This window comes from Lepidochelys kempii, chromosome 19 (genome assembly GCF_965140285.1).
Source record: "Lepidochelys kempii isolate rLepKem1 chromosome 19, rLepKem1.hap1, whole genome shotgun sequence".
In the NCBI taxonomy this organism is placed as follows: domain Eukaryota; kingdom Metazoa; phylum Chordata; order Testudines; family Cheloniidae; genus Lepidochelys; species Lepidochelys kempii.
This window is the reverse complement of record NC_136398.1, coordinates 2,130,335-2,146,429: the sequence shown is the minus strand read 5'-3', so window position 1 is coordinate 2,146,429 and position 16,095 is coordinate 2,130,335. Positions and strand designations below refer to the sequence as shown.

The 16,095-nt window shown below is 45.7% G+C and overlaps 1 protein-coding gene across 2 annotated transcripts in view; it reads right to left on the bottom strand.

Annotated features, from left to right (window-relative positions):
- The window catches only part of GRIK3 (glutamate ionotropic receptor kainate type subunit 3), a 229,666-nt gene that overhangs the window by 16,026 nt on the left and 197,545 nt on the right, over positions 1-16,095 (bottom strand). For both annotated transcript variants that reach the window (XM_073317613.2, XM_073317615.2), the window contains exons 12-13: positions 7,940-8,058; positions 2,370-2,587 (exon numbers count right to left, since the gene is read on the bottom strand). In XM_073317613.2, the coding sequence (XP_073173714.1) occupies positions 2,370-2,587; positions 7,940-8,058 (337 nt within the window). The remainder of the gene's footprint in view (positions 1-2,369; positions 2,588-7,939; positions 8,059-16,095) is intronic.

Below are 16,095 nucleotides of genomic sequence, written 5' to 3'. Positions count from 1 at the left end.
GGGAGTGAGAGAACCTGGATTTGTGCTGGAAATGACCCACCTTGATTATCATACACATTTTGAAGAGAGTGGCCACTTTGGATGGGCTATTACCAGCAGGAGAGTGACTTTGTGTGTGGGGGGGCGGAGGGTGAGAAAACCTGGATTTGTGCTAGAAATGGCCCAACTTGATGATCACTTTAGATAAGGTATTACCAGCAGGACAGTGGGGTGGGAGGGGGTATTGTTTCATGGTCTCTGTGTGTATATAATGTCTACTGCAGTTTCCACGGTATGCATCCGATGAAGTGAGCTGTAGCTCATGAAAGCTCATGCTCAAATAAATTGGTTTGTCTCTAAGGTGCCACAAGTACTCCTTTTCTTTTTGTTTCTTTAATACGCTTCATATTAGAGCAGGAAATTACTTACTCTTGCTGTCTGTCTGGATTTGAGAGCTAGCGTGATGGAGAGGGTGGAAACCCCAAAGGTCGACTGTTAGGCAGACTAAAGCCTCTTCCATGCCACTTGGAGAACGCTTTTCCAGCAAATTCAACATGTGCTGAACCTTCTGTCTGTGTCCCAACAACTGTTCTTTTGACTGAAAACTGGTTGATGTTTGTTGTCCAGGGCTTGTGTTCATTCTGTGCCTTTAGCATTAGCATTGGGAACACGATCGGAACCCTGCTGTCAGTCACACACCAGCTAACTTGTAGACTGGGGTTTAAATTTGCATCGTGAGACACCTTCATGGGGCCTGGTTTTCATAAAGTGTTGAACACCAACACACTGAGAATCAGGATCCTTTAAGATGGCGCTTGTCTGTTACCCCAAATCACTAGTCAGACCTGAAAGTGCAGTTCTGGGACAACGAATGGGTTGTATTTCCTTGCTCCCACAAATATGTGGGGAGGGGTGGGCAGAAAATTGCATTACGTTGTTTTCTGAAGACACTGGTGGAATGATCCCGGAAATATTCTTGCTCCTTGTGATTCCTAAATTCCAGCTCTGCAACCCTGTTGACCTAGTATGGATGAAATATTTGGCCCACTGTGTTCAGAGATGGGGGAAGAACAGTGTTATAACAAAAACCCTGTAGCAAGGGAATAACCTGAGACTACACAAACTTTGTATGTAATAGGCCCAAGGCAGAGATAAGGGTCTTTTACTTACTAGCAGGCCATGAAGTAAGTTTATCTGATTACTTTTATCTCTTTGCATCTGAAAACATGATTTTCTTGAATTTATTTATGCTGTTTGTTCTTACGATTTATCAAAGATGTAACACCATCAGCAGGTGCCCATCCTGTGCTGTACAAGACCTGATAACAATTAAAAATGGACAATTTCATACTAGTATACACTGTAACAAGGAACAGACTACTTATTCCTACCTAGATAGATAAGTAGCTACTCAGTCCCTACCTAATACTCTTATGAGTAAATAAAAAAACCTTCTCTGTGCAAACCACCCCCTCCCTTAGCACCTGTGAGAAAAACAGGCCACAGAAGGTTAGCAGATCCGAGCCGTCTGCTGAACCACTTATCCGTTCTTCAATATTATTCAGTGTGTTTTGTTTCATTCTGTTTGAGCTGTGTGGGTTAGTTGTGGTTGGTGATATATCACATGGTGTTGTTCCCTGCCGGAGTGAATGGAACTCTCAGGATTCTGGTCTGAAAGGTCCCAGAAAGTTTGAGATTTGCTATTTGAGAACATTCATGCTAATAAGACATGATTATGTTAAAAGGTCAGTGAATGCACATGAGGCAAGAGACGTTGCTTAAAAATGCAAAAAAAATTAAATAAATAAAAAATGGTGGAAAGGTGTTTGCAGCATTTGTTCAGCTCTAGTTTGCATTTTTAATCTCTCTCCTCTTGATTCTGAATTCATCTAGAAGCCTATCAGTTTGTCTTCAAGGGCTTCAGGGCATCCTCATTGGGGATGGAGGGACTAGGGGAGTTGTGAAGGTCTGGAAGATGCCTGGGGAAAATAAGACTTTCTGGAGGAGTTTAGTACAAGCTGCACAGAAGCTCTGCCTTGATTTGGGAATACACCTTCCATCTGGAGCGTCTGAGCTTTCAGTGTCCTTTGTATCTCGGAAACTGTAAAATCAATGCCATTTAAAATTTCTAACACCAATTAGCATCGGGCAGAAGCGAGCTATGGATGTTCCATAGCCTGGATGACTTATAATGGGTGTGGGCAAAGTCCTAGCAAAGATGCAAGAGACAACAATCTTGCATTAAGAGGAGGGGGAAAGGACTATGTGACATAACTAGTTTTTCTCTGCTCTTACTCCCTCTGGTCTAAGAACATTGCTTTGGTCCTATTTCTTGTGTGTTTGCATTTGCATTTCTGCCTGGAGGGTGGAATGCATATGTTTGATCTCACCTTGAAGAAGGTCATGGTAGCTCCATCCTTCACAGCTCCATACTCTATTTTCGTTTGCTTTGCCAGATCATCTGCCGAGTCGATGGGGGATTCCATTCTCTCCACAGTCAGGAAGGCAGCAAGGTTGGCTGTGTAGGACGAGATGATGATGAGCGTGAAGAACCACCAGATGCCGCCAATGATCCGTGTAGACAGAGCTTTGGGCATCAGCTCAGACCCTAGGAGAGTAGGAAAAGCAGTTGAAAGGAGTCAGAAAAGAAAGAGAGAAAAGAAATAAAAAGAAAACAGTATATATTTCAAGCACTAGGTCACATTGCTGAACTGTAACAACTGCACAAATTAAGCCAATTGTTTTTAATGCAAATTACCCAGACGTCTTGCATGCAAAGAAATTTGTATTTTTTTTCTGTAGCATTTGCAGAATTTTCTCTCTTTGTTGCTGACCTTGGGTACAGTGCACAGTTTACAGGAAACCTTCAAAACTGAAGTAATTAACTAGGCTGCTTTTATGAGATTTAAATAGCAAGTCATTTATGAACTTTTATGAGTGTTTTGCTCTGCCATTTAAAAAGCGCTTTACTTTTATATGAATTACTTCTCAAAGGCCTCATTCTGGGGGGAGTATTCAAATACACAAGGCTTAAAAAAATCAAACAATGCAAGAGAGAAATTATCAGGATCCATTACTTTGAATAGCTGCTGGAGGTAGAAAAGTAGGAGATCTTGTGCAGCATGGAAGGTGTAACTCGCCTGGAATGACTGTGACTGAACGGAGATGAAGGACTAAATGGGCTGTGCTATTTTTGCAATCTCGTGAGACACTGATTAAAAATGGGGAAAGGGGTTGGGTTTGAAACAGCTGCAGTCAGAATACATTTCTGATCTGGAATTTGCATGGAAAGTTGGATTCTGCAAGGTAATTTAAGGAGTGTGGCGTTAAAGTTGTGGCACATAATGCAGCATTGCCCCCGCATTAGGTGCCTGAGGAAGCAAGGTTGTCTCATCAAGAACTTATTCCTGCTCCATTCTGTCTCATCCTTTGGTGTAGCTGAAGGCGTGGCTCTGAAAACCATTTCTGAATCAGATGCAGAATGGAGTTAAAAGCAACACAGGGGACCTCTAATTTAACTGCGTCCAGTAAGGGAATGATTCATCCTGCTACAATGTCTCCCTGGATACTGACCTTGTCCAGCTCTGGGAAGAATCTTTATTAAGTGTTGCTACAGTGCTGGCAGGGGGACACAGAACAATATTTCTTGTGGGTGTTGCTGAACTAATGCTTTGGGTTCTTTTAGTTTCCCTGCCGTGACCATAAGTGGATCTGGGTGGAATAATTCATAATTTAATCATGCGTGCGATACATTTCATTTCTCCGTTCCTGAATTGTCTGCAACCAGATCACAACTGGCTTGGGTTTTATTCCTGACTTAAAAATAACTCACCAAACAAATCCTTGCACTGGGACTCCCTTGTGCAGAGTTCACTGCATGTATGCCACGTTTGAAATTCAAACTATTTTGATTGGACAGCCAAGTCACATGGTATGTCCTCGTTTGGGCAAGTGTAACGTGTAGGAACAAGCTTCTGGTGTAAATGGTCATGGCTATGAATCCAATTGGAGCCTTTTCATTGGCTCTGGTGGGCTTTGGACCAGGCCCTATGTGAAATTAGTTGGTGAGACAAGTTTCAGCTTATCTTGAAGTTTTCTTTCTACAGAAGAGCTGGCAGGGTTTATAGCCCTAGTAAGTCCACAGCCATCCATGGCACCTCTCACAATCTGAATCCAGACACTCCTTTCCAATTCGAGCTCAATCCTCTCGCAAACGGACTGTTTGCTCCAATCTGGGCAAACGTTAAAACCAGATGGTGCTTGACAAGCGACTGAAGAGCCCAAATGGAACTGCAGTAGCTGTAAAGGAGCTGGAACCAGCCAAGTGAGCCGTACCAGGAAAAACACCTTGCGTGGTAACGTGTGGGATGGGAGTGAGTTTCCCTGGCTCTTCTAGGGCACCGAGGGCCTGTGGAGCTGTGCTTGCTTGCACTAGACCTGAGCTGCACCCACTGTGTGCAGCCAGGGAGAAGTGTAGGATTCAGCAATGCAGATACAGCCCAGCGTTGCTCCCAGGGTAACAGCCTTTTGTCAATGGAGGTTCAGGGTCTGGAGAAAAGCACGAGACACTTCCTGTACAAACTGACTTCTCTTTTCATCTTAAAAACCTGGTTGGAATAACTTTTTTTTCTGAATCCACAAACATGTGTCTTTCTTCTCTCCTACTTCTCTCATTTACCGCCCTACCCCACCATAGGTCTCTTTCTGACAAACGCTCAGATACTGTTCTTCCACTGGTCCAGTGTTGCTCTTATTCCTGGATATGCAACCAGACAAATGACACCCAAGTGAGGCAGGGTACCGCTGACTGCTGAGCTCCAAAACCCATGGACGACTGCATCGTGACGGACCTGGGTATTTCTGAACTCATTTAAGTCATCCCTCTCAAACAGCCCCCATTTCAGTCCCAAAGTTCCATGGCAGCCTCTCACTTCGACTGCAGAAAATTACTGACAGCAAAGAATAAAGCATCCTGGGACTGAAGCTATAAACAGAGTTGGTCACACTAAGCAAAGGGTTCCTGCAGCTGTTTGTTTCCTGCATGGGTAGTTCTTTTATGTCCCGCATTCTGGGTCTCTGCCACGTACTGTGCCCCACTGCTGGGCCTTGACAGATCATCAGGTCTGGTTTACTTACTTTTAAAGTTTGTTTTTGGAAATTTGGAAGACTCTAATCAAGAGAAGTCTCACGTTGAGCCTCTGTTCAGCTTGAAACAATTCTGCTCTAATCCATCCAGCCTATTTCTAAGGTTCCTGTCACCATGGTATCAAAGAACTCCTCAGACATTAACTCCTGCAGACACCATCGAAGGGCGTTTTGGGAAAGTGCCCTAGTACGTTTTGTATGGCTTCCTCAAGACTGGAACACAGATGGGATGTGGAGAAGACATGTGGGAGAGGAAAGACACTAGACTGTACTTTCATTATACAGCTCTCCTTAGGTGATGAACATTTACACTGCTAGCTAAGAAAACAGGTTTTTGAAGGTACTTTCAATTGCACTTTATTTAATTGGCAGCTATGGAGTCCATCAAAATGAGTGTTCCAGCAGAAAGCCCTATTATCATCTAGGAGTATTTTATGAATTACCTGTGCCAAGGATCAGTGGATGTGTTTGTAGTTTTTGAACTTCTCAATTCACTGAGCTGAAACCCATCTGATATTTTGGATGCTATACCTAGTGACTGACCAAAGCCTTTCTCAAAGGGTTCTGTTGTTTTAGGGTCTGTCCACTGTCTGTTCTCCCTTCCATGCCGAGCTAGGATGGAGTCACCATGTGGGAAGAAATGTTAAACCCTCAGCCGCATGCATTGTGTGAGAACTGGTTCTACTAACGACCAGTGAATGGTGTGAGGCAGGTTAGATCTTCCTGAAAGTAAATGAATCACTTAAATTATTAAAGCTGTGTCACCAGAGAAAGAGAGATGGGGGGCTACTGCTCCACCTGGTGAATTTAAGCAGCTGAGATGGATTGTAACATAATGTATTCTCACACACAAATGCACTTCCAGCTGATCTTTTAGGGGTATATTTTCAGACTCCCTATTTCTGACATAGTTTGTGCCTATAAAAACTGCACCCGTATTGTTGGTTTTTTTGCATGTGTGGGTAAGTCACATATTTGCTCCAACAGCCAGGTGCAGAGCTGTCCAAATGGGGGATTCCGCATCCTTGATAAGCAACAGGCACAAAGATAAGCAGTTGTGAAACTTCACCCACACAAAGAGGTGAAGCTGGGGCCAGGCTGAATCTTGGACCCCTAAGAGGTAGTAACTCACTTTATTTATTTAGTCTTTATATCAATTTAGACCTACTGGTAACTCTACCCCATGTTCTGGGCATAGGGTGACCAGGTGTCTGGTTTTCGACTGGAACACCCAGTCGAAAAGGGACCCTGGTGGGTGGGGTCAAAAGGGAAGGGGTGGGGCCTCGGGGAAGGGGCAGGGCTAGGGTGTTCATTTTCTGCCATTAGAAAGTTGGCAGCCCTATCTGGGCACTCTTGGCATCTGTGTAAAACTCCAATGTCAAGCTCCGTGTGACGCTGGAGTTGCCAAACATAAAGCAGCTGCAGCCACACCTCCTTTATCCTGCCCTACTGAGCACCATCCAGTCACCCCTCACAGGACTAGTACATTTGAACACGGCCCCCCTACCTCCCACCAGACTGAAACCTCCCTCAGTCCTACGCCGAGGCCGGCTCAGACAGATGGGCTTTGTGCCATGCCCGGGAGGTCAGCAGGTCCAGGCGATTTCAGAACTTGGAGGGTAAGAAGAACATGGCAATGGAAAGGAGGCTTTTTTATAATGAGAAGGATGTAGCTAGAGGTCTCTGCTGATGGCAGATGGGGCAGCATGGCTTTAACTGACAGTCCTCGTGGAAGCGCTTATTCCATTCTGCGCTAGGTCAGCCTCTCTTACCGCGGGGCAGGTGCTTCCCCAAATAAATTACAGTGACTTCTACTGTAGAAACAATCTCTGTGTTCAACAATTCAGAGCAGGAGGTGAGCACTCTCCTGCCTCCACCCTCATGAGGAGATAAGGTGAAAAAGAACACGCCGGTCTCTGTTGGGTGAGCAAAGAAGAGTCCTCCAGCCCCACCCTCCTGTGACAGATGAGGAACTGTTCAGGTTTTCTGGAGAGTCTCCGTACCAACGCCTTCGGCTGAGGCAGCTGGATTCCTATCTCAGGCTGGGTTAGTTCTTTGCCAAACTGGTTTTAATGTCCTTTCTCCCCTATTTCCCGCCAGCTACACAAAGCAGTGAAAGCACAGTCTACAAATGAAAGGAAAATCATGGCAAGTGAATTATGCCCTACATAGACTCCAGGACCCTCCTGAGCTCCAAGTCATGGCTGGTTTCCATGGATCAGATTAATTCCACTTAGGCATTTATCTAATTAACCCCTGTCTGGCCTTGTTTGCACTAGGCTCACTGGCGCACGTGCAGCTGGATAACGCAAAGCCCTGGATTGTATACAACACACACACATCCAACCAACTCTCTGGAGAATTGCTTCTATCTGAGCTCGCCACTTGTGCATGGTACATCTCAATCAGAAAGAGTAACAGGAGAGACAAATAGTTCATCCCACGGTGGATGCCATGAGCAGTAAAACTGTCAGCGGAGAGCGATCTCCCAGTTCCTGCAGCTAACTGCCTACCCAGCGTGGAGACAAAAAGCCGGTGTTGACAAGCACTTCTGTAATCGTTAAGAGACAAACTTCACAATTTCAAACCCAATGTCTGTGCCTGTCAGCGTGCAGTAACATAGCTCCTCTCTGCAACCCGGGCGTAGGGCTGCCACATTTATTCTTTTTGCTACAGTTGGTTGTTTTTGACAAGCGCAACTGTGCTTTACCTTGCTCCTGTCAAACATCAGGCACCAAACAAAAGCTCTCACCGTCACAGAAAATAGCAGAGTGTGGGTGTGGGTGTGGTGGGGGGTCAGGGGGGCCAGCCGTACCTTGCTGCATTAGCGCTCCCATTCCAAACCAGAAGCTGTTGAGCAGGGTGAAGTTATTCTCCACGATGTCTGATCCCGGGTTGCAGGGGTGAGCGTCGTACCACTCATACGGGCTGAACCTGTGGAAAGCAAGAGTGTGGTGTTTGGGAGGTTGCATGAGAAGGGCCCAATGGACCGGGAAAAGCAGAGCTGTTCCAGATGGAGCTGTTCCAGAGCGCCCGCTGACCCCTGACATTTCTCCATCGCTTAAACCCAGGGAGAAGCTTGGCCAAGAATTTCAAATGTGATTAGGGGTTTGGGGAACTTCAAGTTTTGGGAGCCCAACTTGAGACCCCTGATAAAGAGGCCTGCATTTCAGACGGTGGGTGCTCAGCATCAGGCCCCTTCACGGCGTCTCAGGCTGGGCCCCCAAAGTCACCGGCCCCTTTTGAAAAGCATGGCAGAGGACTTTCCAGTCATACACAGTTAGCAGAAGCATGAGGCTGATGGAATGGAATGAGGCACAAACACAGGAGCTCCTCTCGCACCTAGTATGAACAAAGGACTCTTCTGTGCCCACCGGGCAGATTCTGCAATAATTTCTCAGCATCATCTCATGCAAAGTGTAGTATTTCAGAGACGCTGGGGAGCTACTTCCCCCCGGAGCACAGGAGGATCTGTTTGTGTTTTAATTGCTGTTGGAAGAGGAGTATTTTGCAGAAACACAAGTCTCTTGCAGTGGGCACAACAGCACATTCGGTGGAACCCTGTACAGCCTCCCAGCAGAAGTAGGGAGCTCCTGCATCTCCCCCACTGGAGTTATCCCTTTCCCCCCTAGAATAACTTTGCTGTCAAGGCTTGCCTACGCTACTGAAATATGCCAGGCTAACCGCTACTGTTCCCCCTCAAGCACCCCTGGCACCCAAGCACAGACGTTCTCACGCTGCTTTGCAAGTTTGCTAACTGCCATTTGGAGAAGAATACGCTTCACCAGGGTTAAATACTGACTAATTCAGAACTCCTTTCGTGCCAGAGGGTGGTAGATGCAACTGTTGAACTAGCTGCTGACTCAGTGACCCACAATGCACCAGTGGCCTTGCAAAACCTCCCAGAATGCTCTGTGTCAGACAGATGTGCTAGGAACTGTGGGACAGGTACTTCAGGTAAGAGTATAAGGAAGGAATATGCAAGATGCTCCATTTCAGCACCTAGCAACCTGGGCAAGCATAACCCCTCTTCCCTGTCATGGGGGTAGCTCTGCCAAGACTTACTTGCAGCTGAGATGAGCTTAACACAGCAAATACCTGCTGAGCCGGGGAGGCTCTAGTGGGCTACTTAACAGAAGCATTGCCTCCAGACCCAACAAGTACCGCGGCTTGCAGCGTGGCTTCAGCAATGTGCAGACCCAGCGCAGCTGGTGAATGGAGGAGTCTGTTAATTGCACAGGTCTGTTCTCATGCCCAGCCCAGCAGTTTACAGACAAAATCAACAGCCTGTTGTAGTCGCCTCTCGGCACAGCTGAAAGCCCTGCCTGAGATGGATGGGTAAATACATCTTTTAACGGCGCTCACTCAACCAGGATCCTGAGGGGGCTCTCGTCAGGAGAGATGCTAATATTTTTAGAGCTGTTTATTCACATTTGCTAAGAGTCCCAAATTTTGCAGTGATTAAATTAAAGACATAATTGGCATAATTGCTTTTGAACCAGACATATTAATTATTATCAGCTCAGCTTCCTTTAGAAATCCCTGTAGTCCTGCCTCAAATCCTGCAGCCCCCCGTTTGTGTTAGGAGAGGTGTTTTAAAATAACTTGTAGGTCTCCACCAGATGTGGTGCTCTTTGGGGAGATGTCCCATTTAGTTTCATGGGGTTTCCTCAATCGGAGAGGGACAGATGTCTTTGGGGGGGTTGGGGAGAGGAGAATTCAGACTTTAGGCACTGAAAGGAACCTTATAACAGTGCTTTTGCAGAAAGTGGCACACCTTCACCTTTGCACATGTAGAACATTAAATATTAAAATTGGAAAATTAAAAACTAGACTGAACAAAGCACTAGAAAATACCCGGTAGGGAGCAATCCTGAATTTGCCGGGCTATAGACTAAATGGGGCATCACAGGACTTTGTACTTCACAAAATCTTGCAAATTAATTTTGAGTATATTTGTGCTGTGCGAGAAAACTGATAGATAAATCTGTCCATTCCTCCATGTTGGGGAATTATTTTTTCCCCGTTAATGACATTTATAGTTTTCATCAGAACATTTCTTCAGCATTTTTGGGTATTAAGTGAAATCTGGCAACTGAAAATGAATGATTTCCCCCGCCAACAAAAACCCTCCAAAGATCGATGAAAACGGAATGATTATGATTACTGGAACATTTGTCTGGTCAGAAATGCTGTGATGAAGAGCGTTGTCCATCTCTGTTCTCCATGTGCTTGTCAGTGCAGTATGTGAGTTCCTCTCCCGGATCACATCCTGCCCCGCATTTTCACTCAGGTGCACGACTGGCAGCAGCACTGGAGGCTTCCCCGGCTCTGCCCTACTAGGGTGTCTCAATCCCAACCTGCCAGAACCACCCTGGAGGGGACACATACGTCTCCATGACCCATTGAATCGTAGACATCTCTGCTAAGACTGCCCATAAAGGGACAAGTGGAAGACTCTAGTGACATGGACCCCAAATTACTTCACACACTGTTACTGAACTCTCAGTCACTGCCAGGTCCCACTTGAGAGGACCGGAGGATCTTGACTCTGGAAGTCTGTGTTCAGTTCCTGGCTCCGCCACAGACTGACTGTGTAACCTTGGGCAAGTTACTTCCTCTCTCTGTGCCTCAGTTTCTTATCTGTCAGATGGGGATAATATTCCATCCTTCCTCTCATTGTTTGCCTGGTCTGTTTAGACTGTGAGCTCGTTGGGGCAGGGGCTATCTCTTACCAGTGTTTGCACAGCACCCAGCACCCTGCTTTGGTTTGAGCACTACAGTATTACTAGTCTGTCTAGGTATTGATTGGTCTATCCCTTTCCCATCCCTCTGCTTTAAAAAAAAATTAGAAAGGAAGACAAAATTGTACTGAAATTAAAGTCGGCTTTAAATACTGCCCATTTCTTTAATGGCCTGGGCTGAAGTGTGCCAGGGCTTTACATTGAGAGTACATAAAATATAGTGAGCAAGCCAGACCCATTGACTGAAGCCAGAGTTGAAGAATTAGATAAAAACTTTCTCCGGCTGCCAACTGAAAGAATATAAAATGGAAGGGGAATTGGGAAGATCAAATGAGCCCAACAAGATAACACGCTGAAGGTCTCTGAGTGAGAACCTGGTAGTGCTGCTCAAATTACAGAGAAATATTCAGAAGACTGCAAAGCAGGGGAGTGACTTCAGTGCCTGAAAAGGCTCATGGGACCATTAAAGCAACAGAGGCATAATGAAGGCATGGAGGGGTTCATTCCTTCCCTCTTGTTGGAGCCATAATAAATGGGGGGCGCTAAGGATTCATGGGGGCAGGCTTTCCTCCCCCCTATGTGAGGACCAGGTTTCAAGTGAAATGGTTCATGAGAAAATACAATTATTTTTTGACAGGTTTCAGAGTAGCAGCCATGTTAGTTTGTATTCACAAGAAGAAAAGGAGTACTTGTGGCACCTTAGAGACTAACCAATTTATTTGAGCATAAGCTTTCGTGAGCTACAGCTCACTTCCTTTTTTGGTTTTTCTTTGCAGGAAGAGCGGGGAAGCATTTCAAAGAAGGCTCAAGTAGAAAGCAAGGATCTATCACAAAATACTTTGAGGCTAAATTGCATCTCTAGAGAAATCTCTCGTGGGTGGCATGGCCCTTGTTAGGATTAAAATATTTAAAAACCTCCATGCATGATCCCCTGATCAGTAGTAATTTGGGGATCACATCACTGAGAGCAACAGGTGATGATTAGAAGGGAACAGCCGGCTGCACTGCTGGCTTGGATCATTGTATAAGTGTCACCAGACAAATTACCACCATGAAGCTGTTCTGTATCTCAGCGTTTATGGCTCTTTGGGGATCAGGGTGGTTAGAGGCAGTGGCCCCATCAAGAAGCAGGAAAGACTGATTAAAAGTGATGATGGATCAAATACATCCTTTCCCTGCCTCTAAATAGTCCCCGAGTCGGTTTTAAGTGTCACTGACCTATGATGATAGCTTCGACAGAGGCCCCTGGTGCCTAGTCTGGGAGGCGCATGTCTTTGAATTACAGCTTGACTATTTGACTTTGTTTTTCTTCTGAGAATAGAACTTCCAGAGGCTTTGCGAGGGTCAAGAGCAGGCATTGTTTCCATTATGTCTGGAGACCATAAATAAACCCACCATTTTCCCCGTGATATCTCTCGCTCTCCATCTGCGTTCATTAAAGGATCATTCCTGTACAACTTTAATCACACTGGATGCTAGAAATTCCTTAAAAGGGCACTAGGGCAGAAGAAAATGGCAGAAGCAGAACCTATTAGTTAGAAAGAGGAGGAAAAAAGGAAACTGTATGTGCAAAGGTGGCTATAAATTATTGTACCCTGTGAGTAACCGGATAGGAAAAATGCTATATTACATTGCAGGCATCATGATGTGACTCAGGCATTGGCTTTGCTACAAATCTGTACATTTTATCAGTGCAAACTAAACCGAAGGAAGCTGTATGGAAAGCTAGGGAACAGCAAATGATAAATGACATGGAAGAAATTAATGTTAACTCATTTCAACACCTGGATTTGGGCCATGCAAAGTGGGACCAAACCTGCCACTTCACAATGGAGCCAGGCTTCAAACTTTTCTGGGGCTGAGACCCTCAGTCTGAGGAGATATGGACACTCTGACAGTGGACAGCCATTTCATTGGAGACTTCAAGAGTTGGCAGGCCGAGCTAAATGGAAGGAGTTCCCTCATCATTTTGACCCTGGATTTGCAGTGCACCGTGAAGTGCATCTGAGCATCCAGAGTGTCCCCTTTGGAATCATCAGGTAGAGTTTAAGAAGGAGCAAACTGCAGCTTGAATTGTGAATGTGTGTCGCTCCTGTAATCTCAGCAACCAGATCAGTGATATCAGTCAACGCCGAACAGAGACGTTACTGGAAATGAAGCAGCACTGATGGCCCTGTGCTAATTAATTCTGGTAATTAGGATCCTGATCCTTGCCATTCAGTGATACACTTTGTTATAACAATAACTCAGTAGGAGAAGATGGGGCGATAGGAATAATATTAACAGCGGCTGGGGCTCTTTCATGTGTGGGTTCAGTTCTCATGGCAACCCATTCCAGCCAGGAACCAGCCCCTGGATTGCTCCTGGGGGCTGTTTTAGCTCTTTCCAAAAGCAAAGCTATTTTTATGGGTTCCTGAGACAAAAAGGCACCCCAGCCATTTCCCCACTAATGGATAAACCACACCCACCTAGACCAGCAGCTTTCCAATCACCCAGCCCAATGTACACAGCCCTATTAGCACTCTGCAGCAACCCTACAATAACAAACCAGGGCACTCAGTCCCACCAGCACTCCAGAGCACCCGTTTATCCAAGGCAGCTAAGAAATGCCAGGTGGTAGCTGAACTTGGCGTAGGGCTGGGTAGCACTACAGGGGATTCTGCTCTCCCATCTGCTCATTCTGCAGGAGATGCCGCAGGTCGTTCGAGCCAAGACCTCCAGAAGAGGTTACTCTGCAATGGGGGGTTGCCCAGGGAACCAAAGGCAGTCGTCAAAGCTGTTCTTTTCTCCCATTTGTCAAAGAGGCAGAGAAAACAAGAGTTAACGCCGCTAGCCGCCTCCATTGCAGGAGCTTGGACTGCGTCACACACATGCTGTTACCATTTGACACCTCTTGCTCTCGGATTCATAGGGTCCTCTAGCCGACAGTGCCATACTGGGAAGGCAGGCCCGAGAGGCGCACGTGGCCTGCCCCAGCTCCCAAAGCAGAGCCCCAGAGAACACAGATCTTTGGAGTCCCCCTCCCGTGCTCCAGACACCAGCCCCAACAGATCAGAGCATTCTGAGCCTTTCCTATCTATACGTGTCGGAAAACCAGAGAGAAGCTGTGAGAGAACTCCCCGCTTTGGAGTGGAGGCACAAGTGCGTTTGTGTAGCAGACGCTGCAGCCCAAATCCCCCATCCGGAGGGTGAACAATTCCCCCTGTAGTGGCACGCCGGAACCAGTGCATGTCACTGGACAATGGAGATCTCAAAGCTTTATTCTGCATGGGACTCCTATCAGCCTTTGGAGAAGACAGTTGCTGAATGCATACGCCCCTGTGGATAACACAGAGGTTCTTCAGTGTGCATTTGGGTAGGCAACCCCATCCATTTTACAATACACCACTTGGCCCACTGCAAGGATCATTCTGAATTTCCTCTTTATAAAGGTCAACTCCCTAATTCCATTCCACCTGTGGGTGGAGCTGGCAGTTCATTTCCAGTTTCCTTTGTGCCTTTCATCACTGTCCATTGAAAAGATTTTTCTGTTTCAGGTTTAATCAATTGCCTTTTCAAATGCCTGGAAAGGAAAATCAGGATGAGCTTTAGGGATTTTTTGGTCCCCCCTGTGAAGAAAGAAATGTAAACTCGTAAATCTAAAAATGTATTAGAATTCTAATTCCAAACCACACAAGAAATCAAACACAGTCCTTATGTCAATAGAGTCCATCTAGCAATGTTCCGCATTGTTAGCAGAGACAGAGAGCAGAGATAATCTCTCTGTGAATGTGTTACTCATCACAGCGACTACTTCGCTCATCATAATTAGCCTGTGTTCATCTTTCCAGATGAACATCTCATTCCCTGCTAAGCGCCTGGGAGCTTCTCTCTCTGGCACTGCAGAAGTGCTAAGGAGCTGATCAGGAGGCCGGGATAGAGTTGCCACAGCAAAATTCTGCAGATCTCTAACACGTTCTTCCGTAGCTCTTCAGCCGTGCCACCTCGTGTGGTGAGGCTACCAGTTCCCCAAAGCTAAGGACTGAAATGCTTTGGTCTAATTAAAGTCTTTGGGCTCAGTGTTAGGGGTATATAGGTGAAAATTAATATCCTGTGATATACAGGAGGTCAGGCTAGATGATCTAATGGTCGCTTCTGGTCTTAAACTATGAAGCTATAAAAACAGTATTGGTAATTCAGCAGCTGGTGTTCTCTTCTCTGGCTCTGCCTCCGTAGCTCCCCTGCAGTTTCAATTAGATAGAGTATTGAATGGAAGATATTCCCGGAAGTGAATGACTGGTGTGTTGTGTTGCTATGTGCTATGTACAAGAATCCCTGTTGTACAAATGATATACAGGGATCCCCACCCTCCATGATTTGCAGCTACCTATGGGATGAAATTCACCAGCTATTTATGAATTTTCTAACAGGTGTTCGCTCATAACATCACCTTGGGATCTGGACCCAAATTTTTTGGCTGGGTCCATGTCTGCATTGTAAATTTCTTCAGTATTATTGAGGGTGGATGGCGTTATATAAACATACGGCAATTATCATTTGTGACCTCACGGGCAAGGTTTCCACGGAAGTCAACTGTGGCTCAACATGTGGAGTTAGCATGGGAGTAGAAGCCAGGAACTACTGAATCCTGATCCCACCCCTGCTACTTATTTGTTGTGCAACCTTGGACAGGTCTGGAAAATGGTTGGAAAATGGCATTAAATTTTCATGAAAAAAACGTGACTCTCCATCCCCACCAAAAAAGAAAAAAAAAATCTGAATTTCATTTTTTTAAACCAGCTCTGCCTGTTGCCTCATCTGCAAAATGGGGATAATGTTTATGGATAATTATTACTCTTTGTTATTTGTATTGCAGTAGCTCTAGGAGTGTCAGTCAGGGACCAGCACCCCAATGTGCTAGATGCTGTACAAACAGACAGTCCCTTTCCTACAGAGCTATAGTTAGTGTCTGCAGAGTGCCGGGAAGCTGTAAAGGGTTAGACACACTCTAGGTCCTGTCACTTGCTAGAGATTCATTGTGAAGACTGGTAAGAAGAACAGGTCTCATTGTCAGAAAATAAACCTTTTACTTACGCTCCAAACACCCTGGGCCTAGTTACGTCTTTTGATGTCAGTGGAGTTACGCCTGATTGACACAAGGGTAAGAAGAATCAGCTGCTTCGCCAGCTCAGATGTTCTGGAGAGAACAAATATTCTGCCTGCTAAGCAGAGTTTACTTTGACAACTG